The 12,148-nt window shown below is 51.4% G+C and overlaps 1 protein-coding gene across 5 annotated transcripts in view; it reads right to left on the reverse strand.

The window, feature by feature from the left end:
- Window positions 1–5,157: 5,157 nt before the first annotated feature.
- HECTD4 (HECT domain E3 ubiquitin protein ligase 4) overlaps window positions 5,158–12,148 on the reverse strand; it is a 190,370-nt gene continuing 183,379 nt past the window's right edge. For all 5 annotated transcript variants that reach the window (XM_030860500.2, XM_030860498.2, XM_030860497.2 and 2 more), the window contains exons 71-76: window positions 11,962–12,065; window positions 11,488–11,709; window positions 9,382–9,548; window positions 8,899–9,094; window positions 8,108–8,330; window positions 5,158–7,538 (exon numbers count right to left, since the gene is read on the reverse strand). In XM_030860500.2, coding sequence (XP_030716360.2) covers window positions 7,402–7,538; window positions 8,108–8,330; window positions 8,899–9,094; window positions 9,382–9,548; window positions 11,488–11,709; window positions 11,962–12,065 — 1,049 coding nt within the window. In that variant the 3' untranslated portion in view covers window positions 5,158–7,401. The remainder of the gene's footprint in view (window positions 7,539–8,107; window positions 8,331–8,898; window positions 9,095–9,381; window positions 9,549–11,487; window positions 11,710–11,961; window positions 12,066–12,148) is intronic.

Consider the following 12,148-nt stretch of genomic DNA (forward strand, 5'->3'; position numbering starts at 1 on the left):
TATGGGGATTCCCTTGTATGTTATTTGTTGCTTTTCTCTTGTTGCTTTTTTTTTTTTTTTTTTTTTTGGCTATGCTGGGTCTTTGTTGCTGTGTGCGGGCTTTCTTTAGTTGTGGAGAGCGGGGGCTACCCTTTGTTGCGGTGCACTGGCTTCTCATTGCGGTGGCTTCTCTTGCTGCAGAGCATGGGCTCTAGGCGTGTGGGCTTCAGTAGTTGCAGCACGCAGGCTCAGTAGTTGTGGCGCACGGGGTTAGTTGCTCAGTGTCATGTGGGATCTTCCCAGACCAGGGCTCGAACCCGTGTCCCCTGCATTGGCAGGTGGATTCTCAGCCACTGCACCACCAGGGAAGCCCATCTCTTGTTGCCTTTAATATTTCTCTTTGTCTTTAATTTTTTAAAAAACTTATTGGAGTATAGTTGATTTACAATGTTGTGTTAATTTCAAGTGTACAGCATAGTGATTCAGTTATACATATACATATATTGATTCTTTTTTTATTCTTTTCCCATATAGGTTATTATAGAATATTGAGTAGAGTTTCCTGTGCTATACAGTAGGTCCTTGTTTGTTATTTTACATATAGTAGTGTGTGTGTGTGTTAATCTGAAGCTCCTAATTTATCCCACCCCCTCCATGTTTCCCCTTTGGTAACCATAAGTTTTTTCTTTTTTCTTTTTTTCTTTTTTTGCGGTACGTGGGCCTCTCACTGTTGTGGCCTCTTCCATTGCGGAGCACAGGCTCCGGACGCGCAGGCTTAGCAGCCATGGCTCATGGGTCCAGCCGCTCCATGGCATGTGGGATCTTCCCGGACCGGGTCACGAACCCACGTCCCCTGCATCGGCAGGCGGACTCTCAACCACTGTGCCACCAGGGAAGCCCCATAAGTTTGTTTTTGAAATCTGTGAGTCTGTTTCTGTTTTGTAAATAAGGTCATTTATATTATTTAAAAAACATTAAATTCCACATATGAGTTCTTTTTCTTTAATTTTTGTTAATTTGAATACTACCTGTATTGGTGTGTTCCTCTTTGGGTTTATCCTGTATGGGACTCTGCACTTCCTAGACTTGAGTGTTTCCTTTCCCATGTTAGGGAAGTTTTCAGCTATTATCTCTTCAAATATTTTCTTAGGCCCTTTCTCTCTTCTCCTTCTGGGAGAAGAGAGAAATGTGAATGTTGGTGCATTTAATGTTATACCAGAGGTCTCTTGGACTGTCCTCATTCTTTTCATTCTTTTTCCTTCAGTCTGTTCCACAGCAGTGATTTCCACCAATCTGTCTTCCAGCTCACTTATTCACTCTTCTGCCTCATTTATTCTGCTACTGATTCCTTCTAGTGTATTTTACATTTAAGTTATTATATTGTTCATCTCTCTTTATTTGTTTTTTAAATCTTCTAGCTCTTTGTTAAACATTTCATGTATTTCTCTGTCTGTGCCTGCATTCTTTTTCCAAGATCTTGGATCATCTTTACTATCACTACTCTGAATTATTTTTCAGGAAGATTGCGTATCTCCACTTCACTTAGTTTTTCTTCTGGAATTTTATCTTGTTCCTTCATCTGGAAAATATTTTTCTCATTTGGTCTTAACTTTCTGTGTTTGTAGTCTCTGTTCCTCAGGCAACAAGATTGTAGTTCCTCTCGCTTTTGGTGTCTGCCCCCTGGTGGGTAAGGTTGGTCCAGGCTTGTGCAGGCTTCCTGGTGGCAGGGACTGGTGCCTGCCCACTGGTGGGTGGAGCTGGGTCTTGTCCCTCTGGTGGGCAGGGCTGTATCAAGGGGTGTGTTTAGAGATGGCTGTGGGATCAGGACGACTTCAGACAGCCTGTCTGCTGATGGGTGGGGCTGTGTTCCCGCCCTGTTGCTTGTTTGGCCTGAAGTGTCCCAGCACTGGAGCCTGCAGGCTGTTGGGTGGGGCCAAGTCTCAGTGCCAAAATGGTGACCTCTGGGAGAGGTCATGCCAATGAATATTGGCTGGGGCCTCCACCACAGTTGTCCTTTCCCCCACAGTGAGCCACAGCTGACCTATGCCTCCCCAGGAGACCCTCCAAGATCCACAGGTAGGTCTGGCTTAGGCTCCTATGGAGTCACTGCTTTGCCCTGGGTTCCAGTGCACATGAAACCTTGTGTGCACCTTCCAAGAGTGGAGTCTCTGTTTCTTCCAGTCCTGTGGAGCTCCTCCACTCAAGCCCAACTGGCCTTCAAAGACAAATGCTCTGGGGGCTCCTCCTCCCAATGCCAGACCCTCAGGTTGGGGAGCCTGACACGGGGCTCAGAACTTTCACTCCTGTGGGAGAACCTGTGATGTAATTATATTTGTTTGTGGGTCACCCACCTGATGGGTATGAGATTTGATTATATCATGAAAGTGCCCCTCCTACCGCCTCGCTGTGGCTTCTTGTCTTTGGATGTAGAATATAGTTTTTGGTAGGTTTGAGTCTTTTTGTCGATGGCTATTCAGCAGTTAGTTGTGATTTTTGTTTGTAAGTGAGAGGACGTGAGCTCAAGTCCTACTCTGCCATCTTGTCTCCTCACTTTATCACTGATTTTAAGCAACTTGGTTATAATGTGCCTTTGTACAATTCTGTGGCATTAAGTACATTCACATTGTTCTGCAACCATCACTACTACCTATTTCTTTGCTTCTTTAAATTCATTAAACATCTTGCGTCTTTAAGTTTATAGCTTTCAACCAAATTCAGAAAAATTTCAGCCATTCTTTCTTCAGATATTTTTTTGTTTCTCCATTTTCCCTGTCTTTGGGGGATTAAATTTACGCATATATTAGGCCACATGAAGTTGCCCCATAGCTTATTGGTACTCTTTACACTTCTCTGGATTCTTTTGTCTGTGTTCAGATGGATAGTTGCTATATGTCTCCAGGTTCACTAAATCTTCTGTAGTCTGATTTGTTGTTAATTCCTCCAGTGTAGCTTTCATTTGGGACATTGTAATTTTTATCTCTGGAAGTTAAATTTGGGTTTTTATATTTCTCAGGTCGCTACTTAATATGTAGTTATAATAACTGTTTTAATTCCCCTGGTCACTAATTTATCATTTGTGTACTTTCTGGGTCTTCTTGTGTTGATTTTTTGCATGTTTGGTGGTTTTGATTGGATGCCAGATATTCTGAATTCTACCTATTTTGGTGCTGGGTATTTTTGTATTCCTATAAATATTGAGCTTTGTTTCTCATACTTAGTTACTTGGAAACAGTTTGATCCTTCTAGATCAAACTTTTAAGCTTTATTAAGTGGGACCTGAGCAGTGAGTAGCCTAGGGCTAATTTTGCTCCACTACTGAAGCAAAATGGATGCCCCATAAACTGTGTTTTCCACACTGGCTGTTGGGAAAAGGAACTATTTCCTGTTCTTTGACAGCTCTAATCCTTTTGGCTGGTTCTTTCCCCAGCCTCTGGCAGTTTCCTTACATGCATGGGATTATCAGTACTCAGTGAACACTTGAGTGGGATTCTCAGCAGATCTATAGAGCTTGCTCTCTGTATAACTCTTTCCTTTTTGATACCCTGCCCTGTAAACTAGCTGCTTTGGTCTCCTTGGATGCCTCGACTTCTCCTCTCAGGGAGACTGTTGGGTTCCACCCTCAGTTTCTCCTCCCTTTGCTGCTGACAACTCTGCCCCAACTGTAAGCAGAGGCAGTGGTAGGGCCCACCACATTTGTTTCTCTTCTCTCAGGTCTCTGTCCTTCATGCCTGTTGTCTGATGGTAATTTGTCAGGTTTTTTGTATATTTTAGAAGGGAGGGTAAGGTTTGGTTTCTGTTTATCTATGTTAGCTAGAATTAGAAGTGTCTTGAAAGCATTACTTTCTAGATTGTTATAAAATCTGATGCCATTCTGATTTGCATGTAACCGGTTTTTTCCCTTGAAGCTTTTTAGGGTGTCTATCTGGTGTTTTGAAATTTCCCCATGTTGTATGTTGGTATAGATTCTTTGGAAACTCATGTCCTCTTGAGTTTTTCAGAATTTTCTTGTGTTATTATTTTGGTAATTTCTCTCCTGTGTTCTTTCTTTGCAGATTTCCAAATTATAGTTGGATGTCGGCCCTCTTAGACCATTTTTTATTTTCCTTCATATTCTCTTTTGGTTTTTTTGCCCTACTTTATGGGAGATTTCCTCAATTTTATCCTTTTATCATATTATTTCTGATATTAATTTCCAAATTAATGTTTTTTATCTTCTCTCACAGCCTTTTTCTCCCCTTACTTAATGGACACAATATTTACACTTTGCGCCTTAGTTGTTTCTTGGATATCGTGTTCTACTCCCTGTACTATTTCCTGGGAGTTGTTTATTTTTGTTTTGGTATTTTTATGCTGTACTTTTCCACAAACCTCTGATGTTTCTGGGCTATCTGTATATACTTAAGAGTGAGGCACTTGAAGGTGATGAGCTCTCTTCACCATTCACTTTCACTGAACAGTAGGCTGGCATTTTCACTGGAGAGCCCAGGCTGGCAGGATCTGTAGGTTTTTCCTCTGGGTTAGTTCAGGGCAGGGTCTTCCAGCCTGCTGTAGGAGCCTGGGGTGGGGTGGGGGCAGGGGCTGGAGCCCTGAGCATCTCAGGTAGTTTCTCCAGAATATAACTTCCAGCCTTCTGCAGGGTGGTGGGGACTTGAATTTCTGCTTCCTACATGCATTTCCAGTCCTTGTTTTTCCCTGGCACATGAGGCCTCCAATTCCTTCCCTTTACAATGTGTTTTGGTTCTGTGTGTATGTGGCGGGGGGTGGGGGGGTATGTGTAGGATGGACACGGGACAGCGAGAAGAGGGCAGAGCACTGATTTTGGATAGTAGTTCTGAGCTAAGTCTTTACTGCTTCCCTGTATTTCCTTTTGCACAAAGTAGTTCTAAATCCACTGCCTGTGCCCAAAGGAGGACACGTGGTCTAAGAGAGGCCCAGACTCTTCCAGTGCAACAGTCCACTTGAGGAGAATCCTCACACTGGCACAAGAGTACAGACCAGCTCCAGGACAAGGAGTGGGCAGAACCTGCAGGGTTAGGTTTACCTCTGACTTTGGATTTCCATCCCTTTAATCAGACTTTCTGTATGAAAACCATAGACTATAAGCAGTCGAGTGGGGGGCAAGGGGTAGTTTATAAGCATAATGGAGTAAGAACCACATCAAGTGTAAAGAGACCATAATAATTAGAAATACTTTTAATTCCTAGCTTCTTGGCGACCCTCCAGTATCAGAGCCATCCAAGCATGTTGGCCTTCGAATCTTCTCAGCAAGAGTAGATGATCACACAACTCTTAAGGTAAATCAAAATTAGATGAAGGTTATTTATTGGTGTGACTTTTCCTGTCATGAGCTTCTTTTACACAGCAATGGTGTAAATAGCATCAAATTGAATGAAAAGTTTGTTAGATGCAACCATAAATAATTATAATAAATATACATCAAGTAACTTTACAGCACACATTTTTTTAGGGCCAAGGTTTGGATCTGTCTGGACCTCAATGTGCTCTCTGGGAGAAGCAGTCGTGTTAGCAGCAGGTATTTTACTCACAGCTGTCATCTAGTCAAGTGATGGGCCAACAGAAGCTTTCCAAACCCCTCTTGGGGAGGTAGCTGACAATTCTGAGTCCATTCAAGGGATGGAAAGGATGGGGGCGGGGGGGGGGACCAAGATGGAAAAATACAGGGAGGAAAAACCACTTCTAGTAAATCCAAAGGCTCTTTCATTATGCAGAAATGAAATAAGAGGATCCTTGTTGTCAGGACTACATCCTGGCGTGACCCGCGCCCCCCCCCCCAGTCAAGGGGGCTGTGGCCCCCAGGAGGCAGTGGCCTACCGTATTCCTTCCAATTAGGGAAACTGCTTGCAGGCACCTCCAGACATGACTGATCCTGCATCAAATGTAACTGATGCAACCGGAACAATTCATCCAGGTTTATCCTTTCCTTAGGTCGGGGAATCTTTTCTATAATGGTCCTTAATTCATTTCCTAAGAAGAACACGGAGGAGGTGGATGCGAATGCCTCTAACTCTAAAATCCACACACCTTTCCAACAGGCCAGGGCCACAGCAGAGAAGGGAGGAGCAAATCCTCTCTCACCAGCATTCACGCTCCAAAACCTTCTAGACAGCACTCACTCAGAACTTCCAATATTCACAATATTATACAATAAATACAGCGATGTGATTCTGTGAGAACTGGCAAGGCCCAAAATGACAGTGTCCAGCAAGATGGCATATGCTGCTCCCGAACAAAGTACCAGTGGACAAAGACCTACTCAGGGCACAAATGCACTGGGGCCGCAGGTGGGCTGCAGCAGCTCAGCCCTGGCACACACTCACATGGGGTGGGGAGGGGGTGCCGCGTGGGCCCGGCCAGAGGGGCAGAAGGACCCTGGTGTCTCCATCTGGACTTGAAGGTCTTAGTCACTGCAGTAGGCCCTGAATTGAGCAGAGCACCTCAGACAGCTCTTTTTAAAATGGGGTGTAGCCTTTCCTCTGCTCCTCACATCACAAATACCGTAGTGAGGAAGGGACGTTTCTGAGTACAAAAGTGGGGCAGGCTTGAGTCATGTGCTTTCCTGTTCTGAGCCTCAGAAAAAGGCCCCCAACTTGAGCACTGTCCCTCTAGCTCCAGGGGTCCTCTCAACTCCTGAGCTGGGACGCACCTGGCCTGGCTCTGCGTACTAAGGTCAGGGAGGAACCCTTTGGTCTTCTAATCCTGGGCAGCACTCAGTGGGAAACTGTCGGACCGGGGCCCAGAAGAGTCGGACAGCAGAGAGGGCTGTCTGGGTGGGAAGGGACGGGGGAACCACTGTGGGCTTTTCTTCAGGAGAACCCAGACCATGGACAAGGGTCTAAAGCCGGAAGATTAACACGTAAAGCTCCCTGTGTGTGTCTCCCAGGTTTGGGTAACTGGCCCAACCATTTCAAGATGGAAGGAGGCTTGCAGGAGCCACGTCCAGGAGAAACTCCAGCTCAAGGCGGAGGGGCAGGGCTGGCCACACACTTGTCTGTGAAGACGCTCTGCAGAAAGAACAGGTGCTCTGTGGGCCAAGGGCATCTCACTACCAGCTTCCTGCTGGGTGGTTCTATGATGTGGAACCAACTGGGGCCTCACAGCCTCAGAACCTGGTGGCCATGAAGGAACATGTCCAGGAAGATCAAATGAGACAGGAGCTGTCTGGGAACTAAACTATCCTACAAACATACCACAAATAGGTAGCAAAAGAACCAACCCATCACAAAACGTACAAATACATAAGGTTAAGTCTTCCAGGAGGTCCTGGAATGTGGACAAAGGTTCGGAAAAGCAAAATGTTGCCAACTCCTCACGCAGGGCCCCGGAGGGATGTGCTCGCAGTGGCAGGCTTCCTAAGCCAGCAGAGCGGTGCCTTGGTGACAGCCTAACTCGGGCTCCCTCCCCTCAGCCACTCAGGGGGTCTTCGCGATAGTGAATGGCACAACGAAGTTTCTCCAGCATGATTTCCAGAGAGGAGTACTGGGGAAGCTTGATCATGAACATGCAGGTCTCCACTCGGATGTAGCGAGAGTCTGGGGAACCTGTAGGAGAGACATCGGGCCAGCGTTAGAGCGCGGGACTGGATCCCAGGGAGGCCTGGCTGGACCCTCTGCCTCCAGGTTTGCCTCTCTGGGCTGCTCCAAGTCAACCCCAAGGCCCAGTCGGGGGGATGAGGGCCTGGGAGGCTGGATTCTGGAGGAGGAAAGGGCAGATACACAGCTGCTGTACAGCACAGGTACCAAATGGCTGACCCATGACAGAATCTGACCGCAGGCAGGTTTGTCTGGCCGGCAAAGAGTTTTGATTTTTTAAATTAATTTTGCTGCATTTAAAAGTTGGAGGATTAAAACACTTCTGGATTTTAAGCTTTTAAAAATTTCAGAAGACACGTCAGCGTCGGGCCTATACTGCCACTTGGCGAAGGTCAGGTTTGGGAAGCACATGGCCCCAAGCCCACCCCACCACCCCTGGCCTCTCTCATTTACATTTGGGCCTTGGTGTTCGGGGTCCCTCTCCATTGTTCTTCCCCCCTCATGCAGGGCCTAGCAGCCCCAGCTCCAAACGGGGCCCATGTGTCCCTACCTGGAACATGACCAGGGGAGGCCAGTACCTGCTGTGCCATCCGGGGGGGCGATCTTCATGGGGTATGGGGGCACATGGGCTGTGTCGGGGCCCCCGTCTTTGCAGGGGCAGGTGAACGGGATGCGCTCTTGGTTGCAGGCGAACTTGATGAACTTGCACAGCTCCTCCTGGGCAAACATCTCCAGTGCCCCCCAGAAGAACTCGATGTGCTGGTCCGTCTCCATCAGGCCCACCTGGTACATGGTGTGGGCCTGGGGAAGAAAGGTCGCAGACGTGAGCAGGCCTGGGCTTCTAACCCAGTGCCCCCCGACAAGGCTGGGCCCAATCCCGGGGCAGGGTGCAGCAGGGAATCGATGGCTGCAGGACACAGGGAGGTTACAATGATGACAAGGACCGCAAAGGCACACTGTCTGTGTGACTGTGGCCTACGCGCTAGGCCCGACAGCAGGGGTTCTCCATACATTACCCCACTGACCCCGCCGGGCAGGTCTTGTCACTCTTCCCATTACAGGTGAAGTCACTTGGGCAAGGTCTCCCAGCTGGCATGGGCAAAAGCGGGCCAGGCTGAACAGTGGAGGGGGCTTCACCTCAGGCTGGTGGCTTAATTCATGGGCTCGGGAGGCAGGGGATCTGCCACTTCCTGGCTGGGCGACCTTGGGTAAGTGACCTGTCTTAGCTTCAGTTTACACAGCAATGAGACAGGGGTGAGCACAGCTCCTCTCACATGTGAGAAGGACAGAGTGCTGGGGCCCAGGAAGTACTAAGACATGACAGGCCACTGCCAACATGCCTGTCAGCCCAGCCGGCCCAGCCACCGACCTTCAGGAACTCGAGGTTGATGTAAGGGAGGCCGCACGTCCGCAGCTCCATCTCCAGCGGGCTGAGCGTGGTGAGCAGCTGCAGGGGGATGATGGCGCCCAGGCCCGCGCGCACGGCTGTCACACACTCGACGTTCTGCAGCTCCCGCAGCCGCAGGCTCCGGATGGCTGCTGCGTAGATGTCCTTGTTCTCCCACCTGCGGGGGTCGTGGGTGAGAGGCGACGCTCAGGAGGCTGCTCCGGGGCCTGGGGGCCACACCCGCGCGGGCAGAGGCCCCCAGGCTGTTACCCGGATTTCCCAGGCCCGGCAGCTCAGTGAACTCCTCTCCTGCTCTGGGTGTCACCCGCCCCAGACCTGCTGTTTCTGAATAAAGTCCTTCCACTGAAGATACTCCACCATCTTTCCTGGCGCCCACCGTCCTGCCTCACACCCTCCCCCCAGTGGAAGCCGCCGGTCCCCTGACCTAGGCCCCCACGCACTCACGCCACAGGGATGTGCCGGCCGCGGCTGCACAGCTCCACCTCCTCGCCCGCCATGGTCAGGTAGGTGAACCGGCAGCAGGGCTTACTGGGCCCGTCGGGGCTCTCGATGGCCAGGTGCTGGGAGGCAATCTCGGCGCACAGGGCCTCCAGCTCGCTCTCGTCGTTGATCTGGAGGGAGGCACGGCAGGGCGGGGCTGACTGCCGCCCTGCTCCCCAGGCCCTCAGAAGAGGGAACCCCTTCCCCAGTTGGGCAGATGTCGGTCATTGTTCGGGTGGGGGCTACTGTGGCCTGGCCTGCCAGCCTTGCCATCAGTTCAGTGTTAGGCACGTGACCGAGGCCTCGCCAGTGAGACCCAAATTACAGTTGCCCTCTTTCACTGGTGTGGACACGGCTGAAGGCGGTGCACCTCGTGCTGCTGGGGCCATCTTGAGCTCACTCACTGACGACATCATTGGAGCACCTGGATTCAACCCTGTCTGAAGCCAATCTATATCTGTACTTTTAGTTTTAAGATCAAATCACTAAAAAAAATTTCTTTCCTAAGCTGGTTTGACCTGGGGTTTCTGTCACTTGTCACCAGAGAGCCCTGACTTAATTCTACCTGTGGAAGGTACACGGGCTACCCCCTCCACCATGTGGCCCACTGACGTGCATGCTGGGCCACCGAGGAGAGGATGGGATCTGACCCAGGGGAGAACAAGCCTGTAGCCTGGGACAGTGAAGGCCGCAGGCAGGCACCCCCGACAGAAGTTCAGGGCATTTCTTTCTGGTTCATGTGCCTCCCCCGCCTCTCCCGGGGTGGTTCTGTCTCCCAGCACCGTCTGGGGCCTTGCCCATCCCCTCCAGACAGAAGCCTTGGCTGGACGGTCTGCCTGGACGCCGTCTTACCTCCTCTGCCTGCCTCAGGCCTTTGCTGCCACCCACGCCCCCAGGAGAACTTCTCAGAGCAGCGCCTGGCAGCTACTCATAAATCCCCAGCCCGTGGAGGGCGTCCTCCTTTGACCCTTTAAACAATTCATCGTCGGCCCTCTTTCCGCTGAGAAGCCAACTGCTGTCCAGGACCCCGGCTTTGCTGCTCCCGTGCGCTGGCTTCCCTCAAGTGGCAGCTAAGGGGACTACAGAAAGCCTGGCAACGAGGCCCCTCCGAGGGCCCTCAAGTCTGGCCAGTGGAGGCCGATCGGCCAACCCCTCCTTCAGCAGATGTCCTCTGGAGAGCAGCCTCGCAAGGCCTCTGACACAAAGTCTGCCCCCCCGGTGATCAAGAGCCGCCGGCCTCGGGGAGGGCTGGATCACGGGCCACCTCCACACTCTGCCGGGATGGTCTCTAACCTGAGGAGCGCGTGTGGGCCAAAAAGCTCAGGCTTTCCAGCTGGCCAGACCCGAGCTCTGCTAGTGGCTTTGCTCCCGGCCAGCCCACCGCTCTGAGCCTCACTTCCCTCCTGGCCTCACTGTGAGGGCTTCTGAACACAGCCCTCCAGCGTGGGCCTTACATAAACGGAGAGCAGTGGGGCAGCTCCCTGACAACAGACGTGAGCCCAGCCTGGCCTCAGCGACTCTGCCGAACCAATGGACGGACCTGACCACAGCCTGAGCAGCGACCATAGGTGGGCTGGTCTGCGTGTGGAGGGGAACGGTCGGACACTGCTGTGATCTCACTATCTCTGTGTGTCCCAAGGCACAGGAGAGGGAGGAAGAGCTCCGTTCCCAGCGCCCTGCCTAGGTGATACCCAAGAGTTGATCTCCTGTGCTCTTCGTGAAACTCTGAAACCAAGCTCTTAAAAGTGAAACTGGCTCTGCTTGGAGCACCTCCCACCCAACACTTCTACTCCTTTAGCTGCCGGGAACCCTTCACCCCTGTGTCCTCACGAGGCCCAGCAGGCTGGTTAAGTCACCCCTGGGCTGCTGCTGTCTGCAGGGAGGGAAGACTGAGGCTCCTGTCCCCCTGAGACAAGCCTGGCCAGCAGAGATGCCTCATGCAGCCTAATGTTCAAGAGATGGCAGTCAGTCCCCAGGTGGGGACACAGAGGCCATGGGGTGGCAATAAGGGCCCCAGGGGCACTGCTCCGGGCCCCACTGTCCCCCAGAAAACGTGGGCTTTTCACTTACACTCTCGAATTTCTTGACATAATTGTAGGTGAGTATGTCTGCTTCCTGCAGGTCTTGGTCAGGGTCCAGGGGCTCACCCACCAGCGTCTTCCAGAAGGAGGGCAGGAGGTCCAGGGGAAGAGGGACATCTGCTCGAATCGCAATTCCCAGCAACTGGCCCAGGAAGTGCAGCAGCTGCTCCTCCCCGTAGGTGATGGGGCTTGGGGTCAGGATGTACTTGCCCTGGAAGTGGAGGCAGAGGTGAAGTGACTGACGTGGGCCTCTGCTCCCCACAGGAACATGGGTCCCAGGCCCACGGGACCCACGGCAGGCAGAAGCATGTCCAGCCAGAGCAGCAAGAGCACCGCCCAGACCAGGAAGGCCTGTGAAAGGGCTCAGAGCTGATGAGGACGCGCACCCATGAGCCGAGCCCCTGCCCCTCAGGGAGCCAACCGCTGGGCCACCAGCCTTGGCTGCCCAGGCCTCGCGTCTTACCTTGTTCTTGTTGACGGCTGAGCTGGGGCACAGCAGGAGAAGGGAGAGCGAGGAGCTCTGCAGCTCTTTACACACCTGCCACAGGAAGTGGCGGAAGGAGCCGCCTGCGGGACAGATGGGGACCTATCAGCCTACCCTGCCCGCAGGCCCTGTCCCCACCGGGAAGTCAACTCCTCTGCCCCCTGGG

The sequence above is a fragment of the Globicephala melas genome, chromosome 13, assembly GCF_963455315.2.
Source record: "Globicephala melas chromosome 13, mGloMel1.2, whole genome shotgun sequence".
Taxonomy (NCBI): Eukaryota; Metazoa; Chordata; class Mammalia; order Artiodactyla; family Delphinidae; genus Globicephala; species Globicephala melas.